Here is a 20,180-nt window from a genome sequence, read left to right as displayed (position 1 = left end):
TTCTAATTATCCTACTCTGTACACATGCAGTCTATCGTACCTGCACTACTGGGGGACAAAAGTAATACCATCCCATTTTATGAATTTTGGCATCAAAAGGTAACATAAGTATCTGTTCTGGCGATATCGCTATAACCTTTTTATAGTGTGACAGATGGCAGATTATGCATTTTTAGACTTCTTCTGTCCTTTCCTTTTTTGTTGCTCTCCATCTAACTAACAAATGTTGGTTTTCACACTATCCAAAGTCTGTGCAACTTGAAGTTGAAGTTATTTTTACATCTTAAGAAAAAATACATTTATACAGTTGCTGAGTAATTCCATCACCTACCAATCTTTGGAAGAATTAAAAAAAAAAAACCCTGACATATCACCTTACCTTGTTTTAAGGGGACACAAAATCATCACTAAGATGTGTTTTAACATTGAGTGATGTTCTCCTGACACACAGACAGCATCTGCTTTGTCTTTATGGTTGTGGTTAACTGCCATGTCCCCTTACATAAACATATCTATTTTTCTACTAGAGAAGACGCTCTCTTTACCCACTATTTCACCACATTTCAGTACTTATACTGTAAATTGCCATTTCACTCTGGCGCTTAAGGAAAAATCCAACTTGCTATTCCCATCCCACTTCAGCTTTTTCTATTGAACAAGCTACACCGACCTTAGCTCCTTATTCGTTTTTCTGCTGAAGAGCAACACTGCCTTTCACTTCTTTACCATTTTTCCAGAAGTGGTGCAACACTGAAAGGGTGAAAGAAATGGAGAAAAAGCAACATGACAGCACAGGAAACCAAACATTATGGGATGCCGGTTTTCTCTTTCTTGGAAAAATGGAAAAATGCAGGCCAAGCATCAGGTCTCTCCACCATCTTGTGGCTTCCACTCCTGCGCCAGCATCCTTCCACTGCAGTTGTCCTTTCACTCACTCACTGGACACACAAAATACACGATACATGTCACACATTTAAATATTCAAACTGGCAACAACCCCCCTACATGAAGATGTGGTTGAGGCATTTTGATTGGACTGGAGCCTTTCTTTAACTACCGTGTATGAGGCAGAGAAGCTTCAGGCCCATAAGTTCCAACCCAATGTCAAGTGCAACAGAGAGGTGATTTTTTTTTTTCTTTCTTTCCTTCCTTCTCTTTTTCATGGAGAGAACAGAATGTACTGAAGGCAGCAGGCAGGCAGGAAGAGAGTGGCTAAAGCCTTAATGATATGGTGTATGATTGTAACCTTGGTGTGTGTGTGTGTGTGTGTGTACAGGCAGAGTGCATGGACCTCCTCTACAAAGCTTTACTTCTGTATCCTTCTGCTGTTCTGTGACTCCTCAGAACAACAGTAGTCCTGGGAGGCCCCTCTGCTTTCACCTCTTCTTTTTCTCACCCTCTTCTCTCGTACGTCACTGTTCGGCCCTTCCATTGCATCTTCATTTGTCTGTTGAACTGGACTGATTCTTATTTTCTCTTCCTTGTTGCTCAGAAATTGATCATCATCAGATGCAGATGCAGCTTAGGCCTGCTGGGCTGCTGGGTTACTAATACGCTGGTGCGAACCTAGGCGAGGAAATAAATAGTTACTATAATTTTTACAATTGACCAATTTTTCTCTTTGTTCCCCTTGCGTAATATAAAAATTATGCTTTTTTTTTTTTTTTTTTTTTTAGCTGTATTCCCTGCAGGTGGCTGAATTGTTAAGATAAAAAAAGCTGTTCAACTTCTTGCCATTTGATTGCAGAAATTGGCACATTTAATTCTGCAACTTACAGTTATGACCTTTCTTGCCCACTGAAGGCACAGGTTTAAAGCCTGCAATGGCTTTAAAAAAGAATGGTCTCTGCTACAGTTGTGTGTGCATTGCGTGTTGTTAATTCATGTGTATTGATAACAATGCCTTGACCATTTCACTTCCTGGTCAAATTCTTTGTCGGTTTACTTTGTTAAAACCTGACCAGTTTTCAGAATGGAAAAAAATGTCCTGTGTAGCTTCAGAGCTGTCAGAAAACATGCTGGCATTTAGAAAGGGAATTGATCAGCTTGCAGGCCTATGTTTGCATTGCATTGGACAGTTTTAACTAGGCTTTAAGTGGAATTTGTTCTTGATTACTGAATGCTACCTGCTAAAATCACAGGGCATAATAAATTCATTAAAATCCTTAAAATGTTTTAAATTCTCTTTATCATTTTTATTTTAATTACAAAACTAACTGGAGTACGGTGTTTCACTTGAATCCCATATACCCTGAGGGCTGAAGGTAACTGCCTGCTTGAATTGATTGGTAATTGAGTCATGCCTTGGTATCAGTAACACTGTGACCTTGGGTTTTTACCTTCACATGTTCCTGGTTTATTATTCCTTGCTTTCCAATAGCTATCCCCATTTCACTGGAACCACCTTCCATTCATTCTTGTCCGTTTTAACACTAACTCTCTGACTTCCCTTTATTTCTAAAGAACCTCAGTGACTTATTCAGATGGCGTTTACGGTACTCGCTGAACTCGTGTTGCAATCAACAGTTTCCGTGCCCTCATTTTTGTAACAACAGCAAAATAGAGCATGAAGGTCAAGTAGTGGACATCCTGTCCACGTTTCAGGGAAGTGGAAGAGGCCGGCATCATATAGCGACGGGTTGAGCGCTCTCCTCATATACAGTCCTGTATCAGAATTGGGTCAGATAGTTGCAGGAGTTACCCAGGTTTGTCACGTAGTCAGAACAATGCAACCATTGCGAAAGAAAATGAATGGGAGGAATGTGTTCAGAAACCAATGACTGAAATATCTGGTTACCAATTGTTCCGATTGACCTGATCATCTGAGCAGACGGGCTTTTAAATATACTCTCTGTGGCTGGGCTGTAATTTATAAACCGTGTTCAACTTGGGAATACACTTCTGCGAAAAGAGAGAACTGGCCAAGGACAGCTTGTCAGTGTCCCGGATAGGAGCAGACAAGGTAGCATGAGGGACTGCCAGTGCCCTGGTTAGTCCATCATTAGGAATGTGTCTACATGAAACGGGTCAGTTTCCCTGCCTCAAAGCTCCTGCCCCCATCTAGGTTTTCCATAATTGTCAAACAAAGCACAGAACAGGGGAATGAAACTTGGAGCTGAGTTCAGAATACCTCAGCAGCCCCACTCCTGCCCTACTTCCTTCCCTCTTTATCCTCCCTTTAGCATGTTTTCATGTTCTTGGCTGTACAGAATATCCCACTGACTTATGAGTAGCCAGTTGTGGAAAAACAAAGGAATATAGAGACATAAATGGAGTTTTAAAAGTGCTTATCTGATCTGGATCTTGGATTGCAAAAGAAGGAATGCATGGTCTTTAACTAAATACTGCTTGGATTCTTCTTTTTCATTCATTTATACAGTAATTTCTTTAGTGCTCATTTTTGGCTTCCCCTCTCTTCCTCATCTTGTTTCTGCTCTCCGCCTTTCACCCACTAGCCTTTTCTTTTCCTCTTGTCTTGTCCTGAACATGGATAATGAGGCCCCAGGCCTGCCATAAGTGAATCATGTATGTTGATTGGTTTGGCAGAAGCAGGCCCTTGCCAGAGTCACTTTGCACGCACTGCCACCCCTTGAAAGCGTTCTGTTGGCCGTGCTGGTGTGCGTGTTAGAGAGAGATGAAGGGGAGAGAGGGAGGTAGAGAACTGGCAACGAAATAAAGAGTGAATGAGAGGAGAGCTAGGCAGCCTGCCAAGACAGGAGTGTCTGGATCTAGCAAAACACGTTTATTAAGCAGGACAGGGCTTAACTGGAGCTGCTTTTCGGGACCAGATTTGGACACTAAGTCAGGATTTGGGATTATGTTAAAGATAAAGTTAAAGATAAAATCATTTAAAATAAATAAATGTGTTGGATTGTTGGTCAAGATCATAGCATCACCAAACTGGTCATATTTCTACCTAGTTTTGCTGTCTACAGCCTGAGGCACAGGGATTGTCATTTACTGGACTTTTTGTTTTTAGCTAGGTTTATCTTTCCTGCTTTGTGCTGAAGTCTACAGAGTTGTCTTGAACCCAAATATTTTTGTCAGAGTGTCTGCTCTTTGTTTTTAATAGATCGATGGGAATTTCTCTGTAATTTTACTCTGCTGGAAGGGGATCAGTCAGCACAGCTTTGGAATAGAGCGACTAGCTCTAGACAAGAGAGATAAATTGGTCTACAGCTCACTTAACAAGCCACAGCTGAGCAATGTCAATGTATCAAAAGTGACTTATAGAGTAAGGTGTTTTGGCATTTAAATAGACAGCTAGGCAAGCAGTTTTCACTCCAAATTCTTCCATTTGTCTTCCTTCATACTAAGCCCATGTTCTTTATTTCCTCAGTGTCTTACACTCCAGAGAGAAGATTACCAAACCACTAGACCTCATGAAAGTGAAAAATAATTAAAACCCTACAGCCAAAGCCTTTGAGTCCACATTGTGCTTTGTCATTAAGTAATTTTTGCTATACTGACTTTCAAAGCTTACTGCTTTAGTTTATGTTCAACAAGACATTTTATGAACTGCGGGCTGGGCGGTTTGGGTTTTTTACACCATCTGAAACTATAGAAAATATATTATTCTGTCTTGGCGCAAACCACTACGACATGTTTTACCATACTGTATACCATCCACATACATGGTTCAAAGAGGTGAAATATGTTTGGTGAATTTACTGCACCGGTTGATGTTTTGCAGCAGTAAAAGTTATCTGCTTCAAAAGCAAACTCCAGTAGTCTTTTTATGTAGTGGTGTGTAGCTTCAGACGGGCTGCCTGAGCTGAATCCGGGGTAAGGAAGAGAGACTGCTGATTGTCAGGGGATTAAAAAATGATGATGTTGTGCCCTGCCCTTAGGTCGATTTTCTTTTTTCTTTTTGCCCTGGTCAGAATCATTGGGGGGGAAGGGACGTAATAGGGTCTAGAAGCACAAGCAGGAGAACTCACTGCTTGTGTCATTATTGACTTAAGTGTGTTGACAGTTAGATTAACCAAGACTCTGCCTACAGTCAGACTGTAATGTGCTAATATTCTGTGTTCTCATCGCACTGAGCCATGCTGAGCTTGCAGTTAGGACTCCCACTCTATTTTTACATCTTTGTACTAACAACAGAAAGACACAGTGACGTAAATATCCCTATTGGCAAGAATTACATTAATTCTTAATTGTCTAATCTGCACTTATGTTGGAGATAATCAAAACCTCCTTGTCACAGTGTTCTCTTTTTAATCGTTACTATCTGAATGGACTATGAATGGTGTAGTGTTGAGACAGACCGGTAATGTAGTGGAGGACACTGGTGTTATTGAGATATGCCACTGTCAGCAAAAGCAAGCAGGCAAGAATCGATATAGGATCAAGAGCAGGGACTCAGCATTGTTTGTGTGGGTGTGGGAGCATGTTGAGATGTACTAAAAACCTTGTCATCCACTCGCATTATTTAAATTATGGGCAAGATGAACTGTATGGCAGTTTACTGGCAAAAGGGAAGGGAGGCATAGTTATGGATTATGTTTGATTATCAAAGTAAGGAAGTGTATTTTTGACACAATTTTTCAAATATGAAAAGATCAGCTGACTTTATGGTTATTCAGAAAAAAACAATTTCTCATCATGTTGCACAGTTGTTATATCGACCTGTAAGTGTGAATTAGGTTTAAATAGTGTGTGTGTGTGTGTGTGTGTGACTTGTGTGTGTGTGTGACTTGTGTGTGTGTGTGACTTGTGTGTGGCCTGTCCTTATATGGTCTCCATGTGCGTGTGGCACAAGGTTCAGTGAGCTAATTTCTATGTTCTGTGACTTACTTCCTGTACTTACTGTGTTACTTTTGAGAATACAAATGGTTGTCATTGTGAAATTAGAGATGACTAAGTGTTCTCTCTGTGCCTCCTACAGATGACAGATTTGTCTGCTGAAAACCACTGAGGGAATTTTGAAGTCTTAAAGAGACGGTGGCAAAAGGAATCAGAACAGCCTAACAAGAAAAAGGAGCTTTTCCTTGACAGCCTAAAGAACTTGGTAGCACAACGGCACAGATGTGGACTCCCCAACAGATTTTCATCAGATAATCTGGACAACATAGAAACTTGGTCGATACAATAGAAAGAAATCTGGAACCATGTCAGATCATAAAGACATGACCCATCGCCACCTGAAGCACAAGCTGCAGAGTCTTGGCCGAAGACTTGATGAACTAGAAGAAGCAACAAACAAGCTACAGAAGTCTGAGGATGAGCTTCTTGACCTACAGGTAAGTTGTTGTGACAGTGTGTGGAGGGTTGTGTGTGTTTGTGCATCTCAAAAGAATGACTGAAGTGAAAAAGAAACGCAGTACATGAAAAGAACTGTTGTACTCTCTCCTCTGCAGGACAAAATTATCCAGGCAGAGGGAAGTAACTCGTCCCTGCTTGGTGATGTGGAAGCCCTGAGAAAACGTCTCTTGAAGATTCAGGGGAAAGATGAGGAGGTACGTAAAGCTGAGGATCTTTGCCGCACAGTCAGAGAGAAACTGGAAGAGGAGGAAAACCTTACGAAAGAGCTAAAGGCAGAAATAGAACGTCTTCAGCGACGGATGGCTGAACTTGAGAAACTGGAAGAAGCTTTTGGGAAAAGCAAGTCTGACTGCAGCCAGCTCTGCCTTAGCCTCAATGAGGAGAAGAACTTAACCAAGAAGCTCTCATCTGAGTTGGAGACACTAAAAGCCCGTTTGAAAGAGGTGGAGGGGTCTGAGACAAAGCTGGAGAGAACGGAGCAGGCCTTGGCTATGGAGCTTGAAAAGCTCAAGGGATTCACCCAAACCTTTGTGAATGAGCGTAAGAGGCTGCTAGAGAAACAAAGAGAGGATGAGAAGACCATTCTGAAGTTGGAAGAAAAGCTGGCGCACCAGAAGAATCGCTTTGGCATGTCAACGGATTCTGGCAGAGCAGATTTCATGAGCTCAAGAATTGAAGATGAGCTAACATCCACAGCGCTCTTAACAAGTAAGCTGGCTGGACGGAAGAAGAGCCTTGACTACTCAAAGTTGTCTGAGAATGAGAAAAACAGCGGTCTTGAAGGCTCGCAGGAGGACAACAAAGTAAAGGAGTTGACACAGGAGGTAGAACGACTGAAGAACCGCCTTAAGCAGTTGGAGATTGTGGAAGAGGATTTGAAGAACTCTGAGTCCAAAAATGGTGAGCTTCACGAAAAGTTCCAGATAGAAAGGGACCGAGTTCGAAAGTTAAATGAGCAGGTGGAACACCTCAGGATGCAACTGTGTGGAAAAGGCGGAATTGGAGGAAATGGAATTGGTAACTTGGATAAACACGGCAATGGAAGCAGCACTGCTAAGGTCATTGAAAATGGCAAAGTTGAAAATGAAGAGACTATCCTGAAGGGAGGGTTTAGACAAGAAAAGCCTAAATATAGAAGTGCAGCAACTGTCCCAGAGCCAAGTTCCCCAAAACATAGGAACAAAGATTTATCTCCTCAGCATAAATCTTGGAACAAAGATTTCAGCAACTCTGAGAAGGGTTCTCCCAAGTCAGTGAGAAGAGCCCTGAGTCCTGCCCAAAAGAGAAGGACACCCAGAACTACAGCTACCACAAATTCATCTGATAATGGAATACGAGATACAGTGCGAGGAGCTGAGGAAAAGCCAAGAGGAGCCACATACAGCTCTGTGAATACAACTTCTAGTGATACCAAGAAGGTGTCCGTCCTTAGTCGATACCCTCCAGCAGCTAATGACCAGAAGCCACTAAGGACAGCTCACAAGCATACAGATGACATCAAGAAGAGCAGAGAAAAGTTCTCAAAACTGTACGTAGGTAGTGACAGTGAATCTAACAGCTCTGATGTCGTGCCTGACAGTACCTCCAGTACCATGAACAGCATCTCTGCTCTAGAGAAGGAAACGGTGCCTGTGTCTGATCAGGAATCAACAGACCAGATTCAGGAATCTGTATCTTCTTCTATTTCTACTATATCCAAAGCCAATGGCTCATACACAGCCTACAGATCTCACATCAATCCCTTGCTGCCCAATGACCAGGGGTCAGAGGGTCATTCTTCTGCCTCAGAAACAGAATCTACTGGATCAAGGCCATCTGAGCTGGACCCTACAGCTGAAGCAGCTGAGGCAACTAGCACAGCTGTAAGCAGTAGGACTGTAACCTCCAGGTATTCTAGATACCCTCAAGTCCAGGACTCGCATTCAGAGGGTTCCTCCTCCAGGAGCTCTTTTGATGAGGAGCTGCACAGCCGGTCACAGGGAGCTGAGGGAGGTCACCAGGGATCCATGCATACTCCAGCAGGGATTGAAATCCAACGAGTATGCAGTCCTAGAGAGGCACTGAGGTCAAGAGCTGTGATCAAGCCTGCTATTGTGGAAATTGACAGAAAGGAAGTAATGATTTCAGAACCCTTGCCTACAAATGGGAAACCCAAGATCTCGACCAAACCAATAGTGACTACTACCAATAAAATCACCAGTAGTATAACCATCTACCCAAATGATCCAAGCTCTTCCAGAACCAGCAGTCGCAGCAGCAGTGTGTCCAGTGAACCTGCGCCTATTAAAGAGCGCCACACATCTACCAGTAACATCGTTATAGGTACGTGTCAACAATTTAGCGATCTAGTTAAACTTATACTGCATTTTTCAGGACACGATCTAGATACTAATTCTAAATAGTACAGTAGAGACAACATTTTTATTTGTTGTCACTAGAAACCTTCTAATTAGTGCTCACAACTTGCAGCACTCACAAAACTGTAGCACACTTTTTGGACAGGCTGTTAGGGTAATTAAACATGCTACAAGCCCCATTATTATATGTCCAGAAAGTGGTGCATGGTGAACACCTATCAGTCATCAGCAGTGTTGGGAAGGTTACTTTTAAAATGTATTCCATTACAGAATACAGAATACATGCCCCAAAATGTATTCTGTAACGTATTCCGTTACGTTACTCGATGCGAGTAACGTATTCTGAATACTTTGGATTACTTAATATATTATCATGCTGTTTACAACTACATGAATGTACTATTGCTGTGTGATTTATTACTGTTACTGAAGGTCCGCGGCTCCGAACCGTAGTAAAGGGACCTCTGGCTAATACGGTGGGTTCGTGTCGGGCTCGTAGCCGAAAACTAGCTTTACTTTGAGTCACTTTGCTAGCGAGCGACAGAGAGAGGCGTTGAAAGGCTGCTCCAACAGAACTTATTGTTTTTGGAGGAAAACACGAACACGGTGTACAGTCGAGTCTTAATAGCTTACTTACAACTGGGCTCGTCAGGCACTCTTCTTGGCTGCAGTGGTTATTATTATATTTGCATGCTTCCAGCTCCCGTTTTTGCTCGATGACAGCTCGTATTTTTCCTTTTTCTCCCTCCTCGCTCACAGACACATAACGTATGGCAGTCCATTCTCCCTGCAGCACGGACTACACTGCCTATGATGCTACATTCTTTAGAGCTATGCCTGTAGCATTCTGCCTATTAGCTTAGCACAACAACAACAACAACAACAACAACAACAACAACAACAAGGCCTCTCTCACCCAGGAAACACGCAAAGAGAGAGCGTCACCCTGTTACTATGGCAACAGTAACGCTGCCACCTGGAACAACAGAACGTAGCTGTCAAACAAAACCCAAACAGTCCTGACCCGCCACAATATGAAACGGGGAAGTACCGCCGTGTAATCCATTTATTTCAACAAAGTAACTGTATTCTAAATACCACCTTTTTAAACGGTAACTGTAACGGAATACAGTTACTCATATTTTGTATTTTAAATACGTAACGGCGGTACATGTATTCCGTTACTCCCCAACACTGGTCATCAGCATCTGCTTCCCCAACATTAAACCTCAGTAAAGGTTTTTTTTTGTAGCAGTCTGTAAATGTGATTTTGTCTTCTGTAAGTTTGGGTGTTTTAATGTAATTAACCCCTAGTCATGTTGGCGGCAGAACCATCTGTCTCTCTGCAGAATGAAATTGTGTTCCCTGAGATGATCATCTTTATTCAGTTCAACTCAGAAAATCCCAACAATCCCCCCCACCCCCTGAGCCACAAGGCTCAGGAATAGGCAGCCACCTGCCTTGACTGGTTACAGATGAGGGGAAAGAAAAGATAGCCTAGTGACATGGTAATATTTGCTAACAAGCATTAAACACAAACTTAAGCTGATAGGATGTCATTTGTTTTTGTCCTGAGCCAAACTGTTGGACCGAGATTAATTTTGCACCCCCCCAAAAACTGATATTTTAAAGCACATTGCATTACTGTCAACTTGTTGCATCTGTATAAATGTATCACTGTATTTATATTGCCAGGCCCAAACACTGACCATCATGGCAGTATTTCCGTCCCATATGAGATCTCCATACCCAAGAGTGAGATCACTTTGCGGCCATGCCAGGACCAGGACTGTGGGCCACACAGCCACAGTGATTCATCATCAAGGTCTAAACTCCACAACTCTTCCAGGGTGGAGACCACCACCAGCCACCTGTGCTGCCAGCGCAGCAACTTTAGCCTCCAGTCCCCGGACATCACTTCCTCAGACTTCAACGACACAGAATCAGGATTTGAGAGCAGCAGCAGCAGCAGCACGACCACCGTCACCAGCTGGAGAAGCCAACGGCAAAGCCAACCATCACACGAAGACAGTTTGCCAGATATGAAGAATGTGACTGTGAGAAGCCCCTGGAGGAACAAAAGCGCCATGTCTGTGGACGAGGGAAGTCGAGGAAGGAGTACGAGAGTAATGACAGATGGCGGGTCTGAAGATGAAACCGAAACTGCAACAACGTGGAGGGCTTACAGGGCAACCACCTTTGACACAGAGGACTCTGTAAACAGTGGAAATGGAGGCGCCGGAAATGCTGCAGCACAGAAGGGAGCCAAGCCATCCCCTGCTGAGGTGGGGGAAGTTAATAAGTGTATATCAAAGTAATTTCACACACAAAACAGAAAAGGAAAAAAATAATAGAGGGAATTTTCTCTTTGTCCCAGGTGTACATGCGTAAGATCTCTCAGTCTCCCCCTATGGAAACAGGAGGGTTGGGAAGGGCCATACCCCATGCACCCGTTACCTCTCAGTCCTGGAGCCGATCATATTCACAGCAGCCACCGGTAAGGGAAACTGACTTCAGGTTGTTAACACTTTCCTGTAGTAGACTTAGTTTTTATAGGCTTTTGTTTTTATCAGATATGATATAAAACACACGTGGCTATTGGATGCAACTTTATTTTCATTTTTGTTCTGCTTTGAAATATGCTTAATGTTCCTTGAGTCTGTTTTCTTGGTACATTTCTCAAGCATTTGCAAATTTAAAAAAATGAATTGGTGATACTCGATTAATAAAGTTGGTATTGCGCTTAGAGTATTGTTCTCTGCAAATAGTTTTAGCATGAAGATAAAGACTCCACACAAAGTGCAGCTGCAGGCCTTAGCTCCTGGTGTGTCAACTTTGCATTAGAGCTCAGCTGGTATTTTTCCCTGACGCCAGGCTCCGTGACTTCAAGCTTAGCACAGCAGTTCTGCAGGCCCCACTCCTGCTGCCCCAGTAAGCACAAAGAGAAAAGGGTGGGACAGAAAGTAGTGAGGATGGAAATGAAAAAGACCTCAACAGGGGGAAAAGTAGGTTAGAAAAACCTCAAGGAGAAGAAAATAGCTTTCTCCTATGTGAATGTGCTACCACATCAGTGAGAGACTCAGTTTGCTATTCTGGAAGACACCATGTAATAAGCAAAGGTGTCTGTTAAGGTCTGTGACTTTATTTTATGACTTTATTTTGTACATAGTATGTTGTCACTGTTTATAAGAGCTTAATTAAAAAAAAAAATTCAATTTAGGTGTGGCAAACTTTTCCACTGTTAGCCTCACATATTACATTTTGATATGTGGGCCATTGTGATTATATTGTGATATCATGTATGTGAGATCATAAAAAATGGAGTGTGAATATTTCACACATCGAAGGATGATGTAAAAACCTATCACTGGGTCACAGTGTTAACATGTGTATTTTGTATGTAGTGATGCTGCGATTTATAAATACATCGTCATGGATCGCTGTCATGCATTTTCAGTAACGTGTCAGGGGAAATCTGGGGTTTTGGGTCTTTTAGCATCATAACCATCTAGCTGGGGTTGATCAGCATGAATCCCTGGAGCAAGCCAAGGATCTCCCCTCTTCTACTCCTCTTCTAGTGGCTTTTTCTGTGGATACAGCGTATTTCTCCCTCCTTTGTCATTCAATTCACTCCTATCCTCGTCAGTGCTCAGTAGAGAGACAGACCGCTGTAATTGCGTCACAACTAGGTCGCTAGGCACAGCTTCAACACGTCTCCACAAATCCCTTGATTTTGCTGCTCGTTTGATAGAGTCTGACCTGACAGCCTTGTCTTCTCAGAGTGTAGCATGGGTAACATTCTCTGGGACATGGCATTCCCTGTCTTATCCAAGCATTTTTGCAGTTTTAGACCTCGAACAGCTAATTGTTTATCAACGTGTCTTAATTTCTTTTGTAGGAAAATGAGCCTGCAGTGGCTCGAATCTTAGTCTTTACTTACATATCCGCACTACTACATACACATACTATAGTATATAGGTTTACTTTATTCAAAGCAGGGGAAGCAGGCTCAGACACTGGAGCATTAAGCTGGAGTCTCTCCTCTGAATCAAGCGTGGTATAAAAACAATACAGCTAGCATGGCCTTGGAGCTATAATTGCCTGCAGGACTCCTCCCCAGTCATTATCATCAATGGGCTTAATGAAATCTACCCAACACTGAGCCCCAACCCTCAAACGCCCCCTTTCATCACTGATATTTAGCAGACCGGTAGAAAAAGTGTGAAGGGCCTTGCTCTCTTTCTTTATCATAAAACCCTGGCATTAACAAAATAACCTTGAGTTTTATATTTTTTAATGCTCCGATCAGGCAGTGCCCACTCAGTGCCACTCGGCCTCGACCTTAGCTCTGCAATTTCACAACCACAACTACTTAAGATAAGCCTCCTGTCCCACATCACTGATGCTTTGTGGTCCAGGAACCCGGAACCATCGAACAAGTCCCGTCTTCGTTGTTTAAGATCGGCTGTGAACTGTTAAACCACCGTCCCCCTGTTCATTTTTTTGTCACTCGTGCACTTTTTAATTTTATTGTCGGTATTTCCCGAATCCACTCATTCGACTCTGCGGTAGAACCTTGTTCATCATGACATTTCATGCATGAACTGGTCACTCGATTTGGATAGCAATTATGTGCAGAAATTACCCCAGTGCAATAAAAAATAAGTTTCTTCAAAAACAAAACTGGGCTTTGAAGCGTGTCTTGGAGCAAAGCCGATCATCTTTGGTTTGGATTTGTAGAATATTTCAGCGGTCTGAACTGCGTCCGTTCCCAAGAGGCTTGGATAAATACAGCTGTACTTAGGACAGTGGAAGGTTGGGATTAGTCTGTGTTTGCAGTGTCAGAGGTTGATAAAAGAGGGTTGTGTTATTACAAGGTTGCAGACGGAGCCGCTCTCAGCATCATTAACTGACACCCCATCAGTTGTTATTCAGCTGGGTGGGCATCTGTGTTCCTCTTGATTCATCAAAGTCTGCGTTTGGTTTTTGTTTGACATGTTTGCTCCTTGTAAAATTGTCTTTGAACCTTAAAATGATGAATGAAGAACATTTAAAAAAATCTTGTTTTTCTTCTAGAGATTTAAACATCAGATTTTTGTGATTATCTTCCATGCCCCGGTGATGGAAGGAGAGCAGACTGAAAATCAGCTTTCTGTGGACCAGTGAGGACATATTGATCGATAGGCATTAAGGAGGAGAAAACACTCCCAATTCCTATAAGTACCCTCAGCACCCTGGGCAGACTGATAGCTTATTGATTAGCTTTCACTTTTGAACCTCATGTATAAATTATCTAGAGGTTATTTATAATAGAGACAGACGGACATCTTTTCCTCCAGTGAAAGGTCATGGTCATATCTAGTTTATCTGAAACAACACTTTAGCAACGTGGCTAAACTATCAACTGCTTTGGCTTGTAGTGATGGCATTTATCGAGACTCATTCGATCTTTTATCCTTTTAGAGCTTCTATAATGTTCAAATTTGTGCAGTGGCATCAGTTACCCTTTGTTCTACAAGTATGAGCAGATGGCTTGATGGTTAGCATTGCTGCTAACAATAAGCATGCTAGCAGGGAAAGCTGTGTGTGTGCCACAGCTCCACCACACACGTTCACACATACACAGCCACTTGCATTGCATTCCAAGCACACTTGATTTGAATTGCCTAACAGGCCGGCATTTAAATAGGGGTTGCTTGTTTTCTGTGGCAGTCACTCCACACCTTAGACTGCAAGAACAGAATGTCTTTGTAGTACTTCCACCCCATTGTAGCAGTAGGAAACTTCAGCCTGCACTCGAATGAGCTGTGAATTTACGTTTGGCCAAGGAGCAAGGCACCAGAACATATTATACTGGCAGTAAAGTGTGGAGTCAAGAGTTGACCCACTGTTAACTGTCCTACTGATTTTTAAAATCATTACCAGTGAGATTGTCAGAAGTTCCACCTCTTGTGAAACAAGTAATCAGCAAACAAGCAACCACAAATAGAAAAAGCTGATCTGGAAGAACTCGAATGTACTATTGTATTTATTTCACAAATCTGTTGGCCATAAGTTCATCAAAGAGCAAAATTCATCCTCCTTGTTTTCTCTTGAAATTCCAACATGGATGAGCTGCATAGGCATTTATAAAGTCAGACACACTTAGTCATATTTCAGTATTTTGGCCAAGATGCTCCTTCAATTGGAAGCGGGGAGAGAAGCCATTCTCATGTCAGTGCCCCAGATAAAAGCTGAAGCAGGTTAAACAGCTATGCTGGCTTTGTTATGAGGACATTCCTGGCCAGTTCTCCCTTGAAATTTTGATTAAATCTCGAGGGATTTACTGGGTGGAAAAAGGTGAAATAAATAAATAATCCTGGGAACATAAAACTCACAAAAATACTGCAACATTTCCTGGTTTAGTCTGTACAAAAAGTGTAATTTGATGTGGACAAAGACTCCAGAAAAACCTGTTTCAACATTATTTTTTTTTAGTCTGGCTTCATATTTTTCATAGATATGTGAAACATTAGACTATTTCCCAAAAGTCAAACTAATTTTCTTAATATCTTAGAGTATGTGGCTTGTTCATTTGACATATAAAAGCTGGTTAAAGAGCAGCACTTTTGTGCTTGTGTGTGTATTTGGGGGGTTTTGTTGGGGGTTTTATTTAACCAAGCATTATTTTAATTCCACTGTCATATGTTGTACGGTACAAACCTCCCGTTGGGTGTAGGAGGAACTCTACATCCATTTCGAGGAAAGTTCGTGAAAACTCCCAGTCTTGGAGCATTAACTTACCATAGAAGGAGAATATGCCACTTGACGGTTTCCTCCCACAGTGACTGTAGCAGGAAGTGACCACACTGAGCACACCCACTTTGGCAGCCTTCACTGGTGACTGATTTCCTGTCTCCCCCAGGAGACTGTGAAAGGCAGACCAGCAGGGCTCCATTAAAGCCAATTAGCAAGAATGCTTTCTAAAATTGCACCAGAAGCCAACTCCAGCCCACCAAATGTCACTAATTATGGTGCTTTTTTTAAAAACTGAAATTACAGGAGTGGGGTGCTGTTTCTGTGTGTTTTAAGAACTGCATCGTCATCCAACTCTCGCTTTCTTAGAGAAGGGTTACTGAGGTTATGAGAGGGGACGTGCCATTGTATCCACCACAAACTAGAAACTTGGGGTTTGTTTTCTAGTGAGCCCGCCAAATTATAAATCTCTCAGCTTGGGGTATGTTTGGGGTTTTTGGTTGGGGATTTTTCCCCTGGCAGAAATCCACATGGCAGACTTTACTTGTCGCACACCAGTTAACATTAACGGCATGTAGTCAATGCCCGCATAAGACAAAGGTCCGAACAAGGCCCCACAAAATGCCCAGAGCTCCTATAGACAAACTCCAGAGTTTGGCATTAAATTTCAGCAAAGAAATCCAAATTATTCCTCTTAAACTTGGAAAAGCGCTTATTTCGGATGCCAGTTAATACAACAGCCAGTTTTTAAATGTAATTTCTTTCTTCCAGGCTTCTGATAACTTGGACCCCAGTCCAAACCCGAGTCACAGTCCAGCCTCATGGAGACGACAGATACCCAGTAGTGATCTGGGGACCTCTTACGATCGGATAAGCAGGACACCCGGAGCCTCCTCTAGAGGAGGGGAGCCCTGGTCCAGTCGGGGGCAAGGCTTAGGGGCCAGAGCTGAGGGGAGGAGCGGAGCGGGAGGCAGACCGTGGAGCCAGCGTCAGTCAGAGCAACATTAGACCAAGTGAGGAGGAGGATTGAAGCAAGTGGGCAGGTAGGAGGTGGCTGGATTTTATTTTCTTTTAACTCCTGATAGTTAATTAAAATATACAATTATTAATTACCCCTTTTGGAACAGCGTCTCATCTCTAAAGGGGCTTTCTCCTCCTATTTATATATTATCGTCATAGCGACAGTGATGAAATCTTTGCACAAGGCAGTTTACAAACTGTGCAGCAGCAAAATTCTCAAGCAGTCAAGTTTAAATATGCTTTTTTTGGTGACTTCCTCTGGAAAGACTAGCATAATTAGGGATAAATTATGGAAAATGAGAGAAAAGCTCACTTTGAACCCGGATAAGCATACAGTAACTTCATTTAGGATTGGAGACCTCATTCCTCCATCATACTAATGATATTCACATTTTACATGTACAGTTGATTTGCCGTAAAAGACTAAAAGACTGGAAATTAAAAATTGTGATTTAAATTGGAAGTGTACCAATAAGCTCGGTCTCAATTTTTCCCCCATAATTGCTTGCAAATTATCTTGTTCTTTCTGGCAAACTTTCCACGAAATTATAAGGAAATTACAGACCAGTCATGTTTCTAACAAAGATGAATAGTTATGATAACATTTGTTACAAATGAAGGATTAAATGTCTCTTTTCTATTCATTTTTTCCCCCTCCCATAACAGCACTCCATTAAGCTCTCAACTGCAAAATAAGGGCCAAGCGCTAGTTTCCCATCAAATGACGGCTACATAGATCACCACCACCTCCAGCAGACAACAGTTTTGCAGCCACACTGAACAACAAACCACCGACCTGATGATGAGTGTACGCTGAGACATGGACGCTTCTTCCTATTCAAAACTGTTCCAGAAAAAGCCGTGCATGGAAGGTCAGCGCCTGTACAGTGTTTTTGGAGGTTTCCTCACCGGCCAGTGTATTATCTTCTGCTTCTTGTGTTGGATGTATTATAGTGTAATCCTGAAACTTGACAAGGGAGAGGCTGGCACGCTGCGCAGGGCTGGAGATTTTCCTGTGCGCCAGAGTTGGAGGAAAATAGACTCAAGAGAGTTTGTTACAGTAACCTCAGAGTAGCTGGAAATGTCACTTGTGCTTCAGAATTTCAACTTTTCTTCATCACTGAAAAGACAAACCCAATCCTCAGTCAACAGCAGTGCATCTTTCTCTCTCACAGGGCTGGATTTTCCCGTAGGATTCTCTATAAAACCAAACGATCGCTACTTTAAATGTGACCAAAAACAGGAAGCGAATTACCCTCAGTTTTGTTTCAGACTCGTTTTTCCTTCTGAAAACCTTCATCCAATCCCATCCCTTCCCCCCTTCACCAAACACAAGCCATGCAAACGTATCCACAAAACAAGAAGCAAACACATCCACATTTTTAACTTTCGGTTTAATTTCAGCCCATATCCCGACTTTCCAGCACGCGGTAACCTCAAACTGGATTTAATTTGAGGTCTTAGATGCTGAATGAAGATTTGCATGTTTCTAAGTAATAAATGAAGAACACTTGAAAGATTGTGACTCAGCATGCTTAAAGGGTTGCCGGTTGGCTGGATTTTAGGTGCACGCACACACACACAAATACAAATACAGACGTACACACAGACACATTTTTCTTTTTTCTTTTGTCTTCACAGGCCAGGACCTTGTTTATGTTTTTCTGTTATTTTGATTCTTTTGTAATTCGCTTCCTGTTCTGCATCATCCTTTCGCTTTCTTCTCAACCGTGTCATTTGAAAAAAGAAAGTGGACTGCACGCAATGAAATGGAATGCACATGCAAGAAGAAAAAATAAATAAATAAAAAACAAGAGGATGGGCAGGTGGCATTGTTTATAACCTCAAACCATGACACAGTTTCTATGGTTCAGTATTTTACAGCTGTTGCAACTGTCCTCATCCATGTGTTTTGAAAGAGCCATAGCAAAAATGGAGTTTCTGTTTGAACTGAACTTTGGACTTTCGATTACCAGCAACCATGGCCTGGCAGGGTGGACTTTTTTTTTTCCTTTCCAGTGCTGCCATAAGTACTGTGTACACACCAGGCATAGGAACGACCCAAGGGCGTTGGACTTCTAACCAGGAAGTGACAGTCCTGCTTGTACGTGACTTGGTTCGCCGTGCGAATCGTGCTAGTGTCTCTCTTTCTTATTTCTATAGAGGTGTATTATTTTGTTACGACGATAAACAACACCTGGTGGGTTGGTATGTTGGAGCAATCACTCATTGGCAGGGGCCACTACGGCGGAGACTGTGCAGTAGAATTCAATTTAGCCACCGGCCAGTAATAAAATGAGGTGGGGTTTTTTTTGTTTGGTTTTTTGCTGAGGTCATCAGAAACCCTGCTGACGTATTCAAGTTTCTCCATAAAGTCTTTCAACAGGCACCGGCAGGTTCTTGAGACTGTTGCAGAAGATTGACTGCAGAATGACAGGCTATGTAAACTTTTAATCCTAGAACAAAATTTATGAATGTTGCTCAGGAGGAATGCAGCTGAGAATGACCAATTGCTCGATGGCTCAATGCTCCGATCCAACACGACTGCATTCTTTGTCTCTCGCATCTGTTAAACTGTAGACGAGGGGGGACAAAGAGAGAAAAACAGAACCATAACTGTGACAACTCTGGACCAAGTTCTGGATCTGTGAAAGAACTTGGGACTTTTTAAAAGCCTGCTCTCCATCTGGCTCCTCTGCTGTTGTGGATTTTAATGCTGTGTTGTCGGACCCTGCTGGGGATGATCTGGTTCACTTATTTTTTTTGTTTGTTTGTTTTTTTGGCCTCCTGTATTCTACCAGCCGCCATCAAGCTGTAGTATTTATTAGTCTCCACATATGTGCAGGTTCTTTTATTGTGAAAAGATCTGCCTAATGGCAGGACCTCTGTCTGTTGCCACTTTGTCACTTTACAGTTTATGCAAGCAGGAGATTATATGCAATTAAACTGTCCCCCCACCCCCACTGCAATATCTGTAACCATTTCAGCCGTGTCCAAATGAGGTGATGACTGTGTAAGTGAGAAGTTTGCTAGGTTAAAACTAAAAGTTTACCTTTAGGAATGCACATTTTCACCAGTCTGTCTTTCCATTATGTTTACCTTCTTGCAGTAATATCTACAGCAATCACATCTACGCACCATTTCCTTACACTTGCAGTAAACATAAATAACATGCAATACAAACATGTAAGGTTTTGATTTGTTCCGTTTGCATTTAATTGCATTTTTCTTTTATTTGAGAATAGTTTTGGTTGACATTGTAGAATTATTTTTAGGGGAAATCCTCCCTGAACGAAGATGAAATAAGATTCCCGCACAAAACGCCAAAACTTCTTTTCTAACCCACCTCCAAAGCACCCTGTTAAAGGACACGAGCCATGCCGCTGTGTGGATTTGACTGTCAGAGTCACAGGGTGCAGCTCTGCCCCTGAAAGGCTTGCTTTGTGGCTAGCCGCCTCCGCCGGCTTTATGATGGCGCAAAAACGGACCAGACGCACTGTTTAGAGCTCTCAGTGCACAAGCCAAGACATGATGATCATGTAGTCCTCCTGTGCTCCCTCTGTTATTGTTCTACTTCTCATTTACCAAGAGAGAATGCCCTCTCGTCCCCAGTCTCTCATCTTTTCGACCAATTTTAACTTTCCTTTTAGGATTTTGCTAAAAATCAAGTGTCCCTTCCTCCTCCCTCTGTTTCTCTGTATTTTCCTTAGATTCTCACTTCCTAAAAGGAAAACCTTTGCCCTAAACAGCAGTGATGTGTGCTACTGGTGCAGAGGCTCGTTTTATTGAAGGCCAGGGACC

General features: G+C 42.4%; 1 protein-coding gene across 3 annotated transcripts in view; it reads left to right on the top strand.

The window, feature by feature from the left end:
- The window catches only part of luzp1 (leucine zipper protein 1), a 48,586-nt gene extending 28,406 nt beyond the window's left edge, over positions 1-20,180 (top strand). For all 3 annotated transcript variants that reach the window (XM_085142823.1, XM_085142824.1, XM_085142825.1), the window contains 6 exons: positions 5,891-6,245; positions 6,363-8,589; positions 10,320-10,909; positions 11,002-11,121; positions 16,131-16,402; positions 17,046-20,180. In XM_085142823.1, coding sequence (XP_084998949.1) covers positions 6,114-6,245; positions 6,363-8,589; positions 10,320-10,909; positions 11,002-11,121; positions 16,131-16,367 — 3,306 coding nt within the window. In that variant the 5' untranslated portion in view covers positions 5,891-6,113 and the 3' untranslated portion in view covers positions 16,368-16,402; positions 17,046-20,180. The remainder of the gene's footprint in view (positions 1-5,890; positions 6,246-6,362; positions 8,590-10,319; positions 10,910-11,001; positions 11,122-16,130; positions 16,403-17,045) is intronic.

The sequence above is a fragment of the Neolamprologus multifasciatus genome, chromosome 19 (genome assembly GCF_963576455.1).
Source record: "Neolamprologus multifasciatus chromosome 19, fNeoMul1.2, whole genome shotgun sequence".
NCBI lineage: Eukaryota > Metazoa > Chordata > Actinopteri > Cichliformes > Cichlidae > Neolamprologus > Neolamprologus multifasciatus.
Note: the sequence above shows the minus strand (reverse complement) of the source record. Positions and strands in the feature narration are given on the sequence as shown.